Source organism: Notolepis coatsorum (genome assembly GCF_963971535.1).
Source record: "Notolepis coatsorum genome assembly, chromosome: 14".
NCBI classification, from domain to species: Eukaryota; Metazoa; Chordata; class Actinopteri; order Aulopiformes; family Paralepididae; genus Notolepis; species Notolepis coatsorum.
In genome coordinates, this window is record NC_140178.1 from 116,414,868 (window position 1) to 116,435,577 (window position 20,710).

The following is a 20,710-nucleotide window of genomic DNA, read 5'->3' on the forward strand; positions in this document are numbered from 1 at the left end:
TAAAATGTTCTCGGGGGGGCACAATGGTTTTTCAACACAGGTTCCCTTTTCTACGTTTCAGCTGGGACAGCGGCGCTGTGGCTTGCTTAGCGCTGCCCACGGTGCTGAACTAAACAGCAGAGAGGCAATTGAAAAATCTAATTTCTCTCTATCTTAAGAACTTTCACTTATACAAAAACAGACTGAACGGATATATATAACAGACCTGCTGGGGCAGCGGACTGAGAGCAGGGGACACAAACAGGCTGGATAAGATGGTCAAGAAGGCCAGTAGCGTGGTTGGGGTGGAGCTGGATTCTAGCGAGGGTGGCGGAGAGGAGGAACCTTGCTAAGCTCCAGGCCATCAGGGAAAACCCCTCCCACCCACTATACACAGACTTGGCTGACAGGAGGAGCATGTTATAGACTCACACTACCTAAATGCAGCACTGAACGGCACAGGAAGTCCTTCATTCCGACAGCCATCAGACTATACAATGCATCACTGTGCCTCACTGCATCACTGAGCACAGAGTGACAGTTACCATCTTCCTGGACTCTTACTTTTTAAACAGCACTGTGCATTATTACACCTACTGTAGACTTCAGTATATTTTTACTGTATTTATTTACTGTATCTTTTATTCTATTTTTATTCTATTTCATTTTATTCTATTCTTAGGCCATTTGTTTTGTTATTCTTATTTGTGACTTGTTCTGTCTAAATGTTTAATGTTGAGTGATTTGCAGTGTCAAATTTCCCTCAGGATAATACATTTCTATTCTATTCTATATCTTTGAAAAGTCTCCATTTATTCAACACTTCTGAATTCACTGACAAACTGAACTGAACTGACAAAAATAAGGTGCATAAAAAAGCAAACAAAATTCCTCCACAGGCTACTCACCATCATTAGTAGAGAGCGGCAAGCGGTGTTTGGGGACATAGTGAAATCTTCTTAAAACACTGCCCCTCCACTCATTCCTGAACTTTTTTGTTAAGTCCTTCTCAAATGCCAACTGAATTAAATTTGCCTTAGTTGCGTCGATGAAGCATACTAAGGCGATGTTCTGTAAAGACGTTCTTGAGGGTAGAAAACGAATTCTCACAGAGTGCTATGCTAGCTTCAGTAGTGTTTTTGTTGACATCAGTGCCCACTAGGGCTGTCCCCGACTAAAGATTTGGATAGTTGACTTTGATTGAATTTTTTTTTTTTTTTTTTTTTTACCAGGGTGGGCACAGCTGACTCAGTGGGCGGGCCCGGCCCCCTAATGCCCGCCCATGGCGCCGGGACTTCCTGTGTAAAATGTAGTCTTCTCTTCATTGTTCTGAAAAGCATCTGGACTAAATTCTCGGTCCAGTACTTTTTTCCTGAGGTCACTCAGCTCCGCTACTGAGTGATTCAGAACATCCTCCATCTTCACAAGATCCTCCATAGTCAGGTCTGTCTGGCAGCCTGCATCTACATAGAATATATTTGGCAAAGGGGATAAGAGGGGAAAAGATAGTTTAGTTATATAATTTACAAATTGTATTTATCAAGGTGGTAATTATTTTGGTTAAATTATGATGTAAACAAGTGACATACATAGTTGTCAAAATACTTAATATAACATTGGCTACATGAAAGCTCCTCCATGCATTATATTTAATTTACCTTTGTGGTATTCCGATGCTGGGCTCTGTGAGCCCTCACCGAGGTCCAGCAATGCCTCTGCTGCATCGGTGCAGGTCTCATCTGCTTTTCTGGACCTCAACCTTTCCTCACGTTGACATAATGCCTCTGTCATTGGTTTACCTTGCTGGTAACGAAGGTTAACGGTAGGAGCCCAGTCTGGAGAGTCTACATCGTTGGCAGCACTCGGGCAGCCTGAATAAAATAAATAGCAAAGTGATAAACACCCAACAATGACAGCAAAGAGGGATAACAGTTAGTAGTTTCGGTCCTAAGAGATATACCTCACATCCTCACGTTGAAAACCACTGGCCGTGATAGCTAGCTAATGTTAGCATTGCTAAAAACAAAGACACCGGAAGATAGCGTTAGCTATCTAGCTGCGAAACACAAACACACAGGGTGATATCACAGATGTAACGTTAGCTATGTTTCCAGCAATATTGCCTCCTGGTCTGTATTTTTGTCAGTTTTATCCAGCTATGTAAGTAGCTAAATTACTGTAGCCTTACCTTTCACAAAGTGGTCACTGCATATACAAGCGTTGTCTGACTCTGCCCCTCCAGACCTCAACCGGAGATTTCGGATCCACTTCTGCCGCCGTTTTTCTGTGACTTTTTTAAACTTCTCCCCTTTATGTATAACCACTTTCGGGACTCGAAAGTAGCCCTTGTTTTTTTCCCGATTAGATCGGTTGGTACAATACACTTTGGTATTTTAATCAGAGAGTCTCAGACTATAAGTATCTTTGTTATCTGCAAATCACTTCCTGCCCCCCATCTGCAGTTTGCGTGCCTTCCACTAGAGCGAATGACATCACATGCAAACAACCTATACTGAATGTTAATATTGAATCAGACAATATTGAATACTGAATGTTAAAATTCAGGTTGAACTTTATTTGAGGATATAAGAAAAAAAAATATTAAAATTATTTTTTATTTTTTATTTTTTATTAAAAACGAACGTCCGTTTAATCAGATGAATCTCTTTATTCAAATTGAGGATTTAGTTTGAGGATATAAAATAAAATAAAAATAAATGTATACATTTTCTTTATACATTTTTTTTAATTAAAAACGAAGGTTTGAACGTCCGTTTGAAAAACCCTGATGAAGTTTGAATCCCAAAAACAGGCTTCGGGGACAGCCTGTTACATACATATTATTTATATTATTCAAATGAAACTCAAACATGTTCCGTTGTGATGTCACAGTATGATGTCATAATAGAACATTCTAGAACATTTGTGATGTCACAGTATGATGTCATAATAGGACATTCTAGAACATTTGTGATGTCACAGTATCATGTCATAATAGACAATCTAGAACATTTGTGTTCTATATCTATTCAACAATTCTCTCAGAAGATCTCATTGTGCATCTTGAAACAGGACTGAACAGATAGACTAAACAACATATAGACTGAAACCTGCATTTCTCAAACAAGATGCCTTGGTTTAGCTGTGGAAAGGTGAGTGTCCACAACGGCTATCTAGCTGTTCTACTTAAATACTGAATGTTAACACAGATGTCCGTGTTTCGGCGCCATGCTTAACACAATGGCGCCCAAGGACGTATATCTCCGTGTTTCGATTCCACCCGTTGTGGACAGAAGCACGGATAAATCCGTGGCAAGTTAGTGCTTTTATTCCATTTTAATAACCTATTCAAGGTCGCTGAGCGGCACTGCAGATTTACCCTACTCTATGAATTCGAGAAGGTGCAATACCGGCCAGATCCTCTTAGGGGCGCTATCGCGATAATGCACTGTTCTATTGGACTATGTGGACTTGTGGACTATTTTTTTTAACTTTCAATGGAGTTTTATTTTAGCAGGATTCTGGATCTGCAGCCTATAGCTTGGGTAAATTACGTTTTGGATCGCAGATTTCACCATGCAATAAGGGGATTTATCATCAGCCAATGGACATATCGATCTACCAGATGGCGATCGATAACGGGGAAATGCTCGGCGCGATCCCACCGGACCACGGTAAGATCTTTTTCACGTAAAGTACATCCCGATCTGGCCTTGTTTTGATAGCCATCCAGGTGTTCGGCCTATGAGGATAATGAGGCTAACGCGGTTATTGGTAATCAATAATCAGAAACGACATCCCCCGCCCCCCCCCCCCCCCCTTTCGTGCATACATGCGTGAGGATCGGACCGATCATATGCAGTTTGAGTTTTAACTGGAGCGTATCTATAACCGAAATGCCATTGGATTTAACGTTATTAGCTATTAGCCCATTATCTCGGCTTCCAGGATATATACTAGACCAAATCCGGTATAATGCTTATATTCACGGCGCTATAAAATGAGAACGTATTGATGAAATTTTTTTTTCTTTAAGTCATTTTGAAGGGACGGTTTATGGTCTCAATTCACAATGAGAATGGACAGATAGCAATACTATAAAGTATAGATTTAGCTCTACAAACAGCCCCACGTTTGTTTACATTCCCCGGTCCTCTTGAGATTAATTAGACTCATCCCAATGGCCCCGAATGTGTTAAAGGGCCAACCACGGACATGTCCGTGGCAAGGTTGTTTTGGCTTTTATTCCATTTTAATAACCTACTCAATGTCACTGAGCGGCACTGCAGAAGTACCCTACTCTTTGAATTCGAAAAAGTGCATTACCGGCCAGATCCTCGTAGGGGCGCTGTCTCGATAATGCAGTGTTCCCTGTGGCAGAAGTTGTCTTGTTTTTTCTGGATCTTCAATGTAGTTTTCTGCTAACCTGAAGCTATGCCTGTAGCATGTAGCACGGAATACGTTTTGGGACGCGGATTTCAGTGTGCAGTAAAGGAATATATGATCAGCCAATGGACATATCGATCTACCAGATGGCAATCGATAACTGGGAAATCCTTTTTGCAGTCCAACCGGTCACAGGTAAGATCGATTTAAGGTCAATTTCAGCTTGGTCGGGCCTTGCTTTGATAGCCATCCATCCGGTCAGCGAATGAGGCTACTGAGGCTAATGCCGTTATTGGTAATCAATAATCAGAAAGGATTCACGCATTCATGGTAGACCATCATATCGATCATATGCAGTTAGATTTTTAACTCTGGCTTCTCTATAGCCGAAATGCCATTGGATTTAACGTTATTAGCTTAGCGCTTTATATCTCGCCTTCCAGGAAATATACCAGCCCAAATCCCATATAACGCTTATATTCAAGACGCTATCAAATGGGAACGTATTGATGAAAAAATTATTTCTTTAAGCCATTTTGAAGGGACGGTTTATGGTCTCAATTGACAATGAGAATGGACAGATAGCAATACTATAAAGTATATATTTAGCTCTACAAACAGCCTCACAAACTATGCAAGTCTATTTTGAAATGCAGGCCGTCTTTCTAGAGCGATATTAGACGGCCCCCAATGGCCCCGAATGTGTTAATATTGAATCGGACAATATTGAATACTGAATGTTAATATTGAATCAGACAATATTGAATACTGAATGTTAATATTGAATCAGACAATATTGAATACTGAATGTTAAAATTCAGGTTGAACTTTATTTGAGGATATACAAAATGTATATATATATATATATATATATATATATATAAAATCTAAGAAAATTAAATAAAAAATATTTTTTAATTAAAAACGAAGGTTCGAACGTCCGTTTAATCAGATGTATCACTTTATTCAAATTGAGGATTTAGTTTGGGGATATTAAATAAAAAAAATAAAAAAGTGTAATTTTTTAAAAACGTATAATTCTTTTTTAAATTATTAAATCTTTTTAATAAAAAACGAAGGTTCTAACGTTCGTTCGAAAAACCCTGACGAGGTTTGAATCCCAAAAACAGGCTTCGGGGACAGCCTTACCATACATATTATTAATATTATTCAAATGGAACTAAAACATGTTCCGTTGTGATGTCAGTATGATGTCATAATAGAACATTCTAGAACATTTGTGATGTCACAGTATGATGTCATAATAGAACATTCTAGGCATTTTTGGTCACAGTATGTCATAATAGGACATTCTAGAAAATTTTTGTTCTATATCTATTCAACAATTATCTAATTGTGCATCTTGAAACAGGACTGACTAAACAACATATAGACTGAAACCTGCATTTCTCAAACAAGATGCCTTGGTTTTGCTGTGGAGAGGTGAGTGTCCACAACGGCTAGCTAGCTGTTCTACTGAATACTGAATGTTAATATTGAATCAGACAATATTGAATACTGAATGTTGATATTGAATCAGACCATATTGAATACTGGATGTTAAAATTCAGGTTGACAGTTGACAGCCTATGGCTCCTAGAAAGATGGCACAGTCAGATTTAAGAATTATAGGCATAGTAGGTGTGACCATGCTGTATTACTGCAATAGAAATTCTTCTGGAACTTTACTCTCACTCTATTGGCCACAGGCAATGATTATGCCCCAAAGGGAGTAAATATGACTACTTGAGAGGAAAATAATAACTCCGTAATAATTACTCTGGAAAAATTACTCTCCAGTTTGTCCTGTGTATGGCTTCAGCTGGGCCTTTCCCGGACCTTTCTTGGAGTTGGGTGCTGGTCTCTTGCGTGTGCTTTGATGGATTTTGGTTGCTTCTCATCTTTGGGCTCCCTCGGTTCGCTGGCGTTTTGGGGATTCCTTGCGTATACATCGAATGATCGGCTTGTGCTCAGGGTGCCTCGAGTTCGGTCTGAGCTTGGAAAATCTGCCTTCTCCTACGATGCTCCATACACATGGAATACACTGCAAAAGACTCTAAAGCTCGGAACATTCCCGTCATTCATGGAGTTTAAAGGCATTGCACTTGACCTATGTACTGAATCATGTAATTGTTTTTAATCCATCATTGTAGTAATTGTAATTCATTGTAATTATTAACTGTTATGATATTTGTGTCCTTTGTTAACTCGTCATCACTGTAAATGAGGGAAACCTCAGTGCTTTCACGAGTATAAATAAAGGTTTGAAATGAAATGAAATGAAACATCTGTAAAGGAATATAACGATGGTTTATGTTATGATAACAGGTATGGCAGACTCTAGTTTATTGAGTGCATTTGTACAAATGGAAATTATATATTTATTTCCTTTTCAAAGTTATGTAGTAAAGTAATATTATTATTGTTATTATTATTATTATTATTATTGTAGTTGTTATTATGATTATTACTACTATTATTAACTAACACTTTGGCTGCCATGAAACGTGTTTTGACGTCATTGCGGGCCATGCTCAAGTTGCCGGAGGACGCTGTACAGCGTCCTTATATCAATATTTCAAAAATCTGCGATCGGATTCATATGTCCCCTCCGCTGGCCTGAGATCCACCAGCAGGACCCACTGAGCTCTCTGTAAATCTGGTATGTCATAAATGTATAGATGTAGCAGTACTGTCTATCTGTATGTCATGTATGTCATATGTTATGATGAATTGAAAATGGGGGACCCTGATGTAAACAAGACGAAAGTATTTCTCTGGTCTGCATCCCCTTAACAATTGTGTTTTCGATTCCCATCCCTAAACAGTGACTTCAACCAGCTGCTGACTGAATCTAAGTAAGTTTATAACAAAAGTGAAAGTAAACTTCAGGGAGCATTCCAGAGGAGGGAGTGTTACTGAGAGACAAAATGGCTTCGTCTCATTGTGAAGAGGATCTGTCTTGTCCTGTGTGCCGTGACATCTACACAGATCCTGTCCTCTTGTTGTGTAGCCACAGCTTCTGTAAAGCCTGTCTGCAACAATGCTGGAGAGACAGAGAAGACAAGAACTGTCCACTTTGTAGGAAAGTCTCTTCAATTTTAAATCCTCCTCGTAACTTGGCTTTGAAGAACCTGTGTGAGGCCTTCAGGGAGAGAAGCCAGGGAACTCCAGCAGGTTCTGAGGTGCTCTGCAGTCTGCACAGACTCCAGCCCATCTGTGTGGTGTGTCAGTCCTCCAGAAAACACAAGAGCCACAACTGCTGCCCCATAGAGGAAGCTTCGGAGCATCACAAGGTATGTCAAAATTATTATTATATTAATTTATTCAATCTTTAATTATACTCAATAAATACACAGAGTAATTATACTAATTTACAGTGTTGTCACGTTGTTAATGAATACAGAAACATTAGACAATCAGAACAATTAGATGGGATTAGATTCAGACACTGATGTTGGAGTTGATTTATTTTTGTCCACAACGTAGGAGGTGTGGGAGTCAATGTCAGTGTGGGAGTCAATGTCAGTGTGAGAGTCAATGTCAGTGTGGGAGTCAATGTCAGTGTGGGAGTCAATGTCAGTGTGGGAGTCAATGTCAGTGTGGGAGTCAATGTCAGTGTGGGAGTCCATGTCAGTGTGGGAGTCAATGTCAGTGTGGGAGTCAATGTCAGTGTGGGAGTCCAGGGTGGCCTGGGTGGCAAACATACTCCAGTCCGTGTGTTGTCCTCAGGGGGAGACTTGTATCTTTCAAGTGGAATGCATCATGAATGAATGAATTCCATTGCAGAAGCAGCTCCAGGCTCCACTGAAGACCCTACGGGACAAGCGACAGGCCTTTAAGGAAATCAAACAAACATGTGTCCACACAGCAGAACACTTAAAGGTACAAATATTCAGTGTTAAGTAAGGGATAATGTATAGCTACGAGGTCATTGTCGCAAAATAATTGACAGACACGTAGTTTAAAATACAGAGCCGCTTCGGCGAGGTGTTTTAAACGTCAGTGAAGGTCAATTATTTTGCGACAATGACCGAGTAAAGCTATACATTATCCCGCTTATTACATGGCTAACTTACTAACAATATACCTAATTCATTTGACAAATCGCAGTTGTTCTGTGGCTCTGTCAGCCCAAATAAAGTGATTATTATTATCGCGGGCAGCCTCTGTTCTGGCTCCGCTGTGTTCTGGCTCCGCTCGTCGCTCCGCCCCCTGTCATCGCCGGCAGCAGAACACCGGCAGTGTCTAATTGCACTGAAACAGTGTGTGTCAGTGGGCTTGATTGCGAACAGCTGCGCACAGCGGTCATTATTGAAAAAACAGCGGTCATTATTGAAAAATAATGACCGCTGTCGGGGGGCTATTGACCAATCACAAGCAAGCATTTCGGCGAATGTGAAAACGCCATGTAATAATGATAAATAATTTACTGTAAGGTTGTAGCTGCACTCAACCTGCACACAGTAAAAATAAGTGACCTATTGTACATTTGTAGTCCATTGTGGGAGACACATGATTTTTAACCCCATAATCTCCAGGTCCAGGCCCTGCACACAGAGAAGCAGATTGAGAAGGAGTTTAAGAAGCTTCTCCAGTTTCTCCATGAGGAAAAGGAGGCCAGGGTAGCTGCACTGAAGGAGGAAGAGGAGCAGAAGAGCCAGACGATGAAGGAGAAGATTGAGGGGCTGGACAGAGAGATATCAACCCTTTCAGACACAATCAGAGCCATAGAGCAGGAGCTGAACGCTGAACACGTCTCCTTCCTGCAGGTCAGGACTGGTCTCTCTTCAGTTCATATGGAATGATGCTGAGGATGTTTAGTACACTGTAGAAACTGGGATTTGGGTTCATTCATATTTATTAAATAATTATTAGTAACCTATACATAATAAAAAAAGACTATGTGCCGTTTGAAATAGAATTGAGCTGAATTCAATGAATTTGAACCATTTATTAATTGCATTTTACTAGGGCTGTCCCCGACTAAGGATTTGGATGGTCGACTATGACAGGCCAAAATTTGCCGTTAGTCGACTATTGGTTGACTACTAATAAAAAAAAGAATAAAAAAAAAAGTATATTTTATTTTTATAATTTATTTAATTCTTTTCCCATTTGGGTTGTGGGGGGGTGCTTAATGTCTGAAGGAGTCGACTGAAGGCTTCTTGTCCTCTGCAAAAGCATGCAATTGGTCCACTGATGGATACATCTTGATATTTGTCTAGTCTAGTGTGTTCATTAGATGGGTGAAATCCTCTCAGTGCCTCTGTGCCTGTTTTCATAGGCAGTTAGCCTCTGGTATGCGTGCCATTAGCGTTAGCCACGCTTCTAGGCCTCTTTTCTTTTGGATATAATGATTCAAAAATTTTTAATATATATATTTTTTTTGTATTCGACTAAGAGGTTGGCAGTCGACTACTGCTCCTTTCGACCGATTAGTCGACTAATCGACTAATAGGGGTCAGCCCTACATTTTACACAGTTTTAGTTTAATACAATTAGCTGATCGTTTAAAAGTGACCAGATGATGCTCAGTTTTTACAGTGTAGTGTTAACTTGATCTGTCTTTACCTCCATAGAACTACAACACCACACTGAAAAGGTAAGTGATTTATCTCTCTAATGTGTCTGTATCTTTCCCAATACAAATAAACAGAGGTGCAGTGCTCATGCCACGCAGTACCACGCCGTTCCACCACTTTTCTGAGCAGAAGCACGCGCACGCACACAAAAATGCGTTCACAACTTTCACTCGACTCGTGAAAGTAGCCTACCGGTACTCACATAGCTATGTGTCTTTGCATAACAATAGCATAAAAGAACGAGAAGAGCAAAGCCAAAATACAAGCCCTGGTGGGGGTTTGCTTGAGCTGTGGAACCTCTCATTTGCCTCTTTTCCATTGCATAGTACCTACTCAACTCTACCCTACTCTACTCTACTCACTTTAGGTACCTGGTACTTCGTTCCTTTCCCACTGCAGGTAGTACTCTGTTTGTCTCCGTGTGGGGAGGCGGGGCCGCTGGCGTACAGCATGAGAGCTCCGTGAGGGGTTGGAGCAAGCCAGAGTAATCACAGTTTCAATCAATCAATTGAACGTTAACGTTAGCATTAGGTAATAACCGGTTTAAAATGGATGATGATTACCTCACGTTGTGTCTATTCTACTAGCATTAACGTTACTAGTACAAACAATCAATAGCGAGTTATATTGATCACGCTATGTACGCTAGCCATGGTAAAACGCAATCACATTAGCACAAGCTTAACAAATCAGCTATCTTTTTGTGAGACTAAACTCTCCGCTCTGTGGTAAATTGTGTTGATGTTGGTTTTGTTTTCACCACTTTTCTGGTACCACTTGTACTCGCTTGGAACCTCGACAGAGCAGGGACTAAAAAAGTACCCACAAAGTACCCAAAAAGTACCTGGTACCAGGTATTTTGGCAATGGAAAACCGAAAAGGCAGAGTAGAGTAGAGTCGAGTAGGTACCATGCAGTGGAAAAGGGTCAAATGGTCCCGACTGGAAGGAAGAGACATTTCTTAAGTTGTGCTTCAGAAGGAAAACGTTAGGTTATGGCTATAACCAAGTTCTATGAGTTATGGTGCGCTCAGCACCTGTCTGCATTTATCTCGCTTCAGCGTATATACACTGAATAAATTTCAAAATGTACCTTTACATGCCAGCATTCATCTGGCCACACCCCCATCCGCTTACCTACATAAGCAGGGGTGGGGCCACACACTCATCTCCTTCCCAACAAATTTCACCAGAATGAAAAAATCAAGGGCTGCAGCGCACCATAACTCATAGAACTTGGTTATAGCCATAACCTAACGTTCTATTTCGTTATGGCTTCGTTCAGCACCTGTCTGCATGACAGGGGATGAGCGGGAGCCATAGCCCGACAAATACACCCCGCTGAGGCCCCCCACAACCATCAGACCGGGGAGGACCGAGCCCCCCTGACCCTCCCTAATGGAGGATACCCCCCCTATTGGAGGTTCACGGGAGGGCGACGGATCCGACCGTGCGAAGAGGCACTCAAGCAACTCAACGCACAGGGTGAGCAGACCGTGGCTTGACCCCACGACTACACACACGCACAACCCGCATGCCACCCGGGAACGAACGGAAGGAACAACCTCGTTACTGCCCCCAGAAAACACGGGGTTAAGAGCAAACCCAACCCCGTGGCAAGGCCGTAGCAGCGGAGCGTGAAGGAAGACCCAGACCCACTGAAGGGACTGGATCCCCTGGAAAACGGGGGCCCGGAGAGGTCAATGATGCCAGGCATCAAGACCCCACCAGGTGGTCACTTAGTGACACCGCCCCCCACATCGCCAGCGTATTCGGATAAGGCCCCTCCAAGAGCGGGCCCTTTCCCCCCAATAGCACACCGCCTGGCACACTGACCCTGCAGAACAGGCAGTCAGCATGGCCGTAAGCACACAAAAAAGGTTAACCAACGGAAGCAGGCAGCGCACCGGGGCAACCAGGCAACAGGCTGTAACCTGAGCCTGGAGCACTGCGGACGAGACAGGCGCCAAAGGAGTCAGCTGAAAACAGCCGCCCCGGCGAAAGGGGCGTATGCTGGCGTTGTTGATCACCATGACAAAGCCTCCATTAAAAAAAAACCACCCAGAGGGGTTGAGGCAGAGAAGGCTGACATGATTGGCAGACGTCATGAACGTGCAGGGGCACACTCAACCGGGTAACCCGGGAGTTGACTCTGCTCCAACACACCAGGGAACCAACCACCCTGTCGTTACCAGATGCGGTGGTTGTTCCTATAACCCCTCAAGAAAAAACTCCAAAACACACCTGCGGGCATACACTGGCTATACCGCAGTACAAGTGTTTCAGTTTTCAAAAAAGGGTTATCCCAGGCCTACGGTATCAACGAAACTTTACTTCGGGCCGGGCCCGGCGGCACGGGAAGCACAGGGTTACCAGAGGAGGTCCAAGACCACCCCAACAGCCCCCTCTTCGCCACGCGTGAGAGAGGAGCGAAAATAATGGAGAACCAGCCCTAAGCACACCGCACTTGGTATTCCCAGGCGGTCTCCCAACCAAGTACTAACCAGGACCGAACCTGCGTAGCGTCCGAGATCGGATGAGATCGGGCGTGTACAGGTTGGTATGGCCGTAAGCCATTACGATAGTGCAGAGTACAACATGTACCCAACAAAGGGTCTCCATAGCGCCTAACCCTGTGACACCCGGACCGACCTGGCATTTTTCCCCCCGAAAAAAGCACAAGTCCCTCAGGGTACCAGAACAGCAGATCTGCATCCCCGGCGGACAACGGGTTAACTGACCTGGACCAGCGTGACCAGACCAGTCCTAAGTCCTAACCACGCCGACATGCCCACTCCAGGAGAGGGGGTAGGTATGCGTGTCGATCTAAAACATGAAAAGAGGGCGCCACCCAGACAGTCCCATTTGGACCGTGCTCAGCGGCCCACCCCAAGGGCGTGAGACCCCTCTACCTATGTTCAGATCTATTCCGTTAACATCCCCCAGATATGAACGAGAATTCATCGAGACAACCTAGTAAACTGGCGCTTTGAAGAGACAAAACTCCATCCCAGTTGCCCTATAAAAACGCTGTTTTAACAAGCAACCAAGGTGCACTTAGCCCCTGTGTGATTCTGTCACAGAAACACACCTGAGCCAGCACTATGTATACGTCGAGACCCAAACACATCAATGGATAGTCTAGCAAGACACCAAACATTGTTCCTCCAAGTCGCCTGGGAGAACGACACGGAGCCGTCGTGCTTCATGTACCTTCCTCTTTTTTATTCAAAAAAGAAAGAACACAGACTGACATGAATCCCTTGTGACGCCGCTGAGGGTAAAAATTGTTTATATTTTTACATCCCACCACCCTCCCATAGGGAGGAGACGGAAATCCCAAGAGAGACTTCCCACGCGAGCTGTATAGATTGAAAAGAATATATTGCAACATTGAGCCATGTAAAATTTGGGTTAGGGCTCTCCGAGGAGGAGGCACTGAACCAATACACACTCAATAATCCAATTGAATCGAATACACACACCATAGAGCAGGACTCCTTTTTGAAGTTCTACTCACCTTGACAATCTGAGGAGGAGGCTCTGAACTCTGAGGAGGCTCCCTCACAGGGAAGGAGAGTCCTAACTCACAGAAGGCCCGAGTAGGAGCTTTGTGAGGAGGAGCCCTGACCACTCCCTGAAACAGATCCATCATATGGACCTGAACAGCTCACGGAAGTCTTACCAACAGAGACGCGCACAGTGACGTACTCTATGGCGGGGGAATTTCTGCGGTGCACACGCCCAATCTTCCAGGGCGTGGGACCAGGAAACTCCCTCCCCCCCCCCTCTTACCCTGTAACGTGCCGAACAGCAGCGTGACAGGAACCTTGAAGGACAGGAGGTTTTAACCCCTGCCCATCAAAAGGGGAGGAAAGGATTACCAGTTCACCCCTTTACGACCCCACACCCATGATACGATGTAATGACAAAAAAGAGCATGACACAGTCATAGTCAGCTACATGAAGTGTCTAACAGCTTCACACAGCTCATGTGCTAACCTGCTATCTGATTTTTACTAAGGAAAAAACACAGAATAGAGAGGGCCCCCTTAAGAGCCCCGGTACCAGACTTACACATGTGCTTCTGTGGCCAACCTAACCCAGTTATAGATCACAAGACACACACAACCCTTTATCACCACAAAAAATGGCAAGTACACTCTTGCTACAGAGGAACGCCGTTTTTCATAACGAGAGAATACATAATTCTCGATTAGTATCGGCCACAGGCCTTGCTAAGCACACACGAAAAGTGACCAAACAATCTTTTCTTTAGGAAAATATAGTTTCTCAAGCGGGTTTAGCACAACCCCAGCAACTAAGCTAAGGGTTACATCGTATCCCCACAAACACAGTGACACAATATATTGTAAACAACATGTCTGAGAGGAGGGTGGGGAAGCCCCAGGGAACCGGGGGGAACACTCCTCCTACCTTACCCTTGATACGGCCCAGTTGAACAGGTAAGCCTGTTAATATGTGAACACACTGTTCATTGTCATTACAGGCTGAGAAAATAATTCATTCTTCACTCATATGTCACTAAGCATAGCTTTATAGGTTAATTAACCCCCTTAGTTGTGAGTACACGGTACATGAACACACATGATGTTTCTCAACACAACTAACCAGATCATTTTTACATATGTAACAACAAACCGATTTGCATGGAGAAGCTATACCAGTGACAAGACAATTCACACACAACACGCGTCGTATCCTAAATGTATTGCAGCAACACCCGTTTTGGAAAACATCGTTATTACAAAACATTAGAAGGGAAGGAATAAGAGGCGGTTAGGTGGCCGAGCGGAGATTGCGTTCGTCACCAACCCCGGAGCTGTGAGCTGGATTCGCCTGTTCGAATCCAGCTCACAGCTCCGGGGTTGTCACCAGCTTGGCTGGCCGTCTGCACCAATACAATTGGCTGTATTGGAGGGTGGGAGAAGCTGGCGGGGTGGGTCCGGGTCGTTGTAAACAGCGACTCCTACAGTTCGGTCGGGGCGCCTGCTAAGCGCGGATAGGACTTGAGGGGGATAGTGTGGTCCTCCCACACGCTACGCCCTCTCGATGAGAATCCGCGCTGCCAGGTGAAAAGAAGCGGTGATTGGCTGGACGTGTGTCGGAGGAAGCACGTGGTAGCCTCCACTCTCCCAGATGATCTGACTGTGGGGGGTAAGTGCGCAGCGACCAGGAAGGGACTGGGAATTGGCATACGACTAACATTGGGATGGGAGAAAATCGGAGGAAAATGGAGGGGGAAAAAGACCAATAAAAAAAAAAAAAGAAGGGAAGGGAAGGAATAAGACGCGTTTTAAGGTCTGGTCGGGACCTTCCTACCGTGAGCGCAGGCCAAGCGAACTGCAGTCTGGCTAACGGGGCACCGAAGGTAAACACAGCATTCCTGTGTTGACGACACGGGCAGCGTCGCTGCGCCATCCAGCCGCTACGGTTCCCATGTTGACGCAGTCCTCGCCGGCCGGGCTCCCGGTAACATCCTCTGTCAAAGATGACGTCGTAGTCAGAGTGTTTCAAGGCATGTTATAGTCATAGCAATGTTCAACAGTGTAGCATCAAGCTAACAGCCGCTCTCGACCGATAGCAGCAAGCTAACGTTTCCTAGCCTAGTGACACAACGGGCTAGCGCCGCAGCTAACAGCTGACTGGCTAACAGGTAGGCCACAACTAGCACGCAAGCTAAGCAGCTATCACCTGAACTTGTACACAAACGATATAACAAGCCACACTTCAGACAGGCCGCCGTCTGAAACCCTCCTCATCCTTTAAGAGAGAAGAGAAAAAGAGATGTCAACACAGTTTACAACAGTGATTTTACCAGACATCCGGCGGAGCCAGCACAAGTCCCATCTGGGCTGCAGCCGACTTGAACATGGATCTTCCGATAACGAACATCCATGCCCACATTTCCTCGTTAGGGTATACTCTCATTTGTATATGAAAGATGGGGCCTACACGGTGACAGAGAAGCATCCACTCGTCCAGAGAATCCTGGGATCACCAGTTCCTGGTCGCGGCCCACTAGTTGACTATAATGGGCTTCAGACCAAGATCCTCCGGCGTCGCCTAAGAGGCTGAACAGAGGACCCTAATCTGGGGCCGGTTTTCGTAAACATTGTCAGCTAGCCCCCATAGCACTAACAGACAAGTGGTGCTCGCAAGCAAACATTACTCACCCAGGCTTGAAAACCAATCAGTCCCTCACAACAGACTTCCACAGTCCACCTGCATAGCAGGAGCGTCAAACCCATCCAGCCGCAGCAAAGGAGGACTGCAGTTTGGGGAGTATATTAGCAACGCAAGCCCCTAATACGAAAAACCGGTGGAGGTTTAGAATGATCGTCATCTTCCAGACACTCCAGTGACGAAGACAATATCGCCGTATTTTCTCGAAAATAGTGAGAGAGAAAATAAAGATATGATGTCAACGTATCTCCCTGTTCTTCCTTTCCTCAGACTAAATATTTTTCTCCACGTCAAGTGGCATGTGAGCAGCACGTAGCTTGTGGATGAAATTTGAGAAGGAGATGAGTGTGTGGCCCCACCCCTGCTTATGTATGTAAGCGGATGGGGGTGTGGCCAGATGAATGCTGGCATGTAAAGGTACATTTTGAAATTTATTCAGTGTATATACGCTGAAGCGAGATAAATGCAGACAGGTGCTGAGCGAAGCCATAACGAAATAGAACTGTCCTTCAACTGTAAATTACATTGTTAATTTAGTTTGTATTTACTTTTCTAGTTTAAGTTAATTCAATTAAAGAAATTGTAACTACAATATTGTATCTGCAATTACATTTAAAACGTTGTTTGTTTTTCAACCATATCCAATTTCTTTATTATATTGAAGGCTACATCCTGCTACCTTTTTCAGCTTCTCTATTTCAAGGCAATATTTACAAAAACTAAACTAAAACTAGTAATTTCCTATACAATGTGTCCTACTATTTACATTTATGCGCATGCGCGCGCGGCGTCATTAAAACAGCGTGCAACCGCTTATGAAATCAGTGCAACTACACCATACTCTACTTTTTCAGGAGTACATCACACTGATTTCATCATTCTAAAATTCATTCTAACATTCTAATTAATGAGATAATAACGGGTTAGGTTATACATGCAAAATGGACAATTACAGAATAGAACACTGGAACTGGAAATCTTTAAAAAAGAATCTTCAAGTCGGGAGGGGGGGTTCGAGCTGGAGCATATGTGTGTAGGTTTTTAGATAACAGGTATTAGGGGTATATCCTGTATAAGACATTGGTATAAATGGTCATTTCGTTGGATATACACTGTGTATTAATGCTTGTGTATCTTATCGTGTGTTGTCATGTTTGTTTATATGTGTGTTTAAAAAATAATAAAAAAATAAAATACAAAAAAAAAAAGAATCTTCAAACGGGGACTGACTTTGCATATGGCTCGCCGACAACAAACTATCATTACACATGGGCAAAACAGAGTCCATACTCTTCGGTTCAAATAACAAACTCAGCAAGACCGACGGCTTCTCGGTTACAGTGGGTGACAATATTGTCACAAGGAAAGATGAAATTACATACCTAGGTTCCATCCTAGAGGCTAATCTTTCCTGTGACAAAATGGCATCCAATGTAATAAAAAAAGTCAACCAACGAACTCGATTCTTGTACCGGATCTCCTCTCTGGTAAACAAGAATACCCTGAAGACTCTGGCAGGAGCACTCATTCAAGGATACTACGACTATGCTTGCACCTCATGGTACCAAAGCACCTCAAAGGCACTAAAAAACAAATTACAAACATCTCAAAACAAGCTAGTCAGACTACTGCTTGACCTGACTCCTAGAACCCACCTCACCCCTGCCCACTTTGACAACCTAGGATGGCTTAGAGACGACAGAGTACAGCAACTTGCAATGGGCCTGGTCTACAAGATACACTATGCGACCAAGGTACCCATGTACATGTCAAAATACTTCCCAAAGGTCAGTGAATACCACGATCACAACACCAGAGGGAGCTCCACAAATCATGTTAAACCCAGATTCGGCTCAAACAAGGGACTAAACACGTTTCGCAATTATGCCACATCAATGTGGAACGCCCTACCCAAAGCTGTAAAGGAATGTGAATCACTACCCACCTTCAAAAACACTCTCAAAGAACACCTACGGGAGACTGCAATTCGAAACTGGCCCCTACAAATGTCTTAACCCAGTTGTACAGTAAATTACCAAGTATGGCTTTGTCAGTATTCCAATGTACAGTGTACAGTGCCCCCCCCCCCTACCCCAACCCCCCCCCCCTCCAATATACAGCCCCCACCCACCAACCCCACCCCACCCACCCAACCTCCTCCAATGTACAGTTTCTACGTCAAATGTATATACTCCCTTTTCTTGACTCTTTTTGTATCACAAACAGTACTGTATTTGCAAATCTGATATGTCATAAATGTATAGATGTAGCAGTTCTGTCTATCTGTATGTCATGTATGTCATATATGTCATGATGAATTGAAAATGGGGGACCCTGATGTAAACAAGACGAAAGTCTTTCTCTGGTCTGCATCCCCTTAACAATTGTATGTATTGAGCCGTACTGTATTGTACCCATTCTGCAATCTGTTAATAAACTTTTCAATCAATCAATCAAGGCATTTACAGCTGTTCCAATGTAAATCCGTGCGCTTCCGCCCGCTCTGAAGTCGGACTCGGTGTGGACGGCCACGCACGCTGTTCTCGCACGAAACCCACGGGCGCCCCCCTCTCTCTCTCTCTCTCTCTCTCTCTCTCTCTCTCTCTCTCTCTCTCTCCCCCCCCCCCTCTATCTCTCTCTCTCTCTCTCTCTCTCTCTCTATCTCTCTCTCTCTATTTTGCTCTCTCTCTCTGTCTCTCTCTCTCTCTCTATTTTGCTCTCTCTCTCTCCCCCCCCTCTCTCTCTCTCTCTTTTGCGCTCTCTCTCTCTGTCTCTCTCTCTCTTTCTCTCTCTCTCCTTAAATCTGCATCTCAGATTAAAGGTGCTGTTGATCTGGATGATATTGTGACTGAAGTTGAGACGGTAGTGTAATGTACAATAGTATGTATGTATGTATGTATGTATGTATGTATGTATGTATGTATGTATGTATGTATGTATGTATGTATGTATGTATGTATGTATGTATGTATGTATGTATGTATGTATGTATGTATGTATGTATGTATGCATGTATGTATGTATGTGTGTATGTGTGTATGTGTATTTATTGATTGAGTGGAAATGATTGTATTAGAAACATGATGGAGAAGAGATGGAATACAGTTATTTTTATGGAAATCAATATCTCTCTCTTCTCTGCGGCTCTGAAGCTAAGCCCACAGCAGGACTGACTCTTGAATGTTCTTCCAGAGCTCAGTGCAACCTGCCTCGTCCACAGCTGGTCCCAGGAGCGCTGATAGACGAGGCCAAACACCTGGGCAACCTGACCTTCAGAGTCTGGGAGAAGATGAAGGAGAGGGTCAAGTTCACTCCTGTCACTCTGGACCCAAACACTGCAGGACCCTGGTTCTCTATATCTGATGATCTGACCAGTTTGAGAGGGACAGACACATGGCAGCAGCTCCCTGACAACCCAGAGAGGAACATGGTGTATAGCGATGTTCTGGGTTCTGAGAGCTTCAGCTCAGGGAAACACAGCTGGGAGGTGGAGGTGGGAGACCATCCTCACTGGGATATAGGTGTAGCTAAAGAGTCATTTGACAACAAGAGTGATGGGCTAGAGATAACACCACAACATGGTATCTGGGCTCTATGTTATATGAGTGGTAAGTACACTAATGGTCTGAGTCAGATCCTCACAGTGAAGAGGAGCCCCCAGAGGGTCAGAGTACAGCTGGACTATAACGGGGGGAAGCTGTCCTTCTACAACCCTGAAGACATGACTCACATCTACACTCATAAACATACCTTCACTGAGAAACTCTACCCATACTTCAGTATAGGAGAGGCTGGTGATGCCAACCACCCTGATATAAACATCTGCCCATCAGAGGTGTCTCTCTCTGTGATGTAGTCATGACAGTGAGGTGTGTGTGTGTGTGTGTGTGTGTGTGTGTGTGTGTGTGTGTGTGTGTGTGTGTGTGTGTGTGTGTGTGTCTGTGTGTCTATATGCGTGTGTGTGTGTGTGTGTGTGTCTGTGTGTGCGTGTGTGTGTGTGTGTCTGTGTGTATATGTGTGTGTGTATACGTGTGTGTATATGTATGTGTGTGTGTGGCGGCTACGTGGCGTAGTGGGCAAGGCGCTCACCACGAAATCTGGAGATGCTGGGCTCTACATTTGCTTTCAGTTTGGTTGGTCGTCTGTACTAATACACATTGGCCGTATTAGGGGGTGGGAAACTGATGGGTGGGGATCGGGCGGGACAGCGACTCCTACAGGTCGGTTGGTGCGCCTGCGCAGTGGAATCAGGAAGTGTCAGGGGCAGCGTGAGCCTCCCACGCGTTACTCCTCGCCACTGAGAGATCGAGCTGCGCAGGTGAAAAGATGCGACTGCTGTTACCTCAAGTACCGGAGGGGACTTGTGCTATGTATGACTTAGTCCACATTGCAGCCGGCTTGTGGGAGGCAAGAAACAGCGTTCGTGACAGGGGAGGGTTGAATTGGATGATACGAAATTGGGATGGGAGAAAATATAGAAAAATGGGAGAAAAAGTGGATCCAAAAAAAATGTGTGTGTGTGTGTGTGTGTGTGTGTGTGTGTGTGTGTGTGTGT

At 44.0% G+C, this 20,710-nt stretch overlaps 1 protein-coding gene across 1 annotated transcript; it reads left to right on the plus strand.

Annotated features, from left to right (window-relative positions):
- Nucleotides 1-7,295: 7,295 nt before the first annotated feature.
- Nucleotides 7,296-20,011, plus strand: LOC311240735 (E3 ubiquitin-protein ligase TRIM35-like; the record flags this gene model as incomplete). The annotated part of the gene is made up of 4 exons (XM_084329308.1): nucleotides 7,296-7,661; nucleotides 8,907-9,137; nucleotides 9,948-9,970; nucleotides 19,348-20,011. The coding sequence occupies 4 exons, from the start codon at nucleotides 7,296-7,298 to the stop codon at nucleotides 20,009-20,011; spliced, it is 1,284 nt and encodes a 427-aa protein (XP_084185434.1).
- Nucleotides 20,012-20,710: the final 699 nt, after the last annotated feature.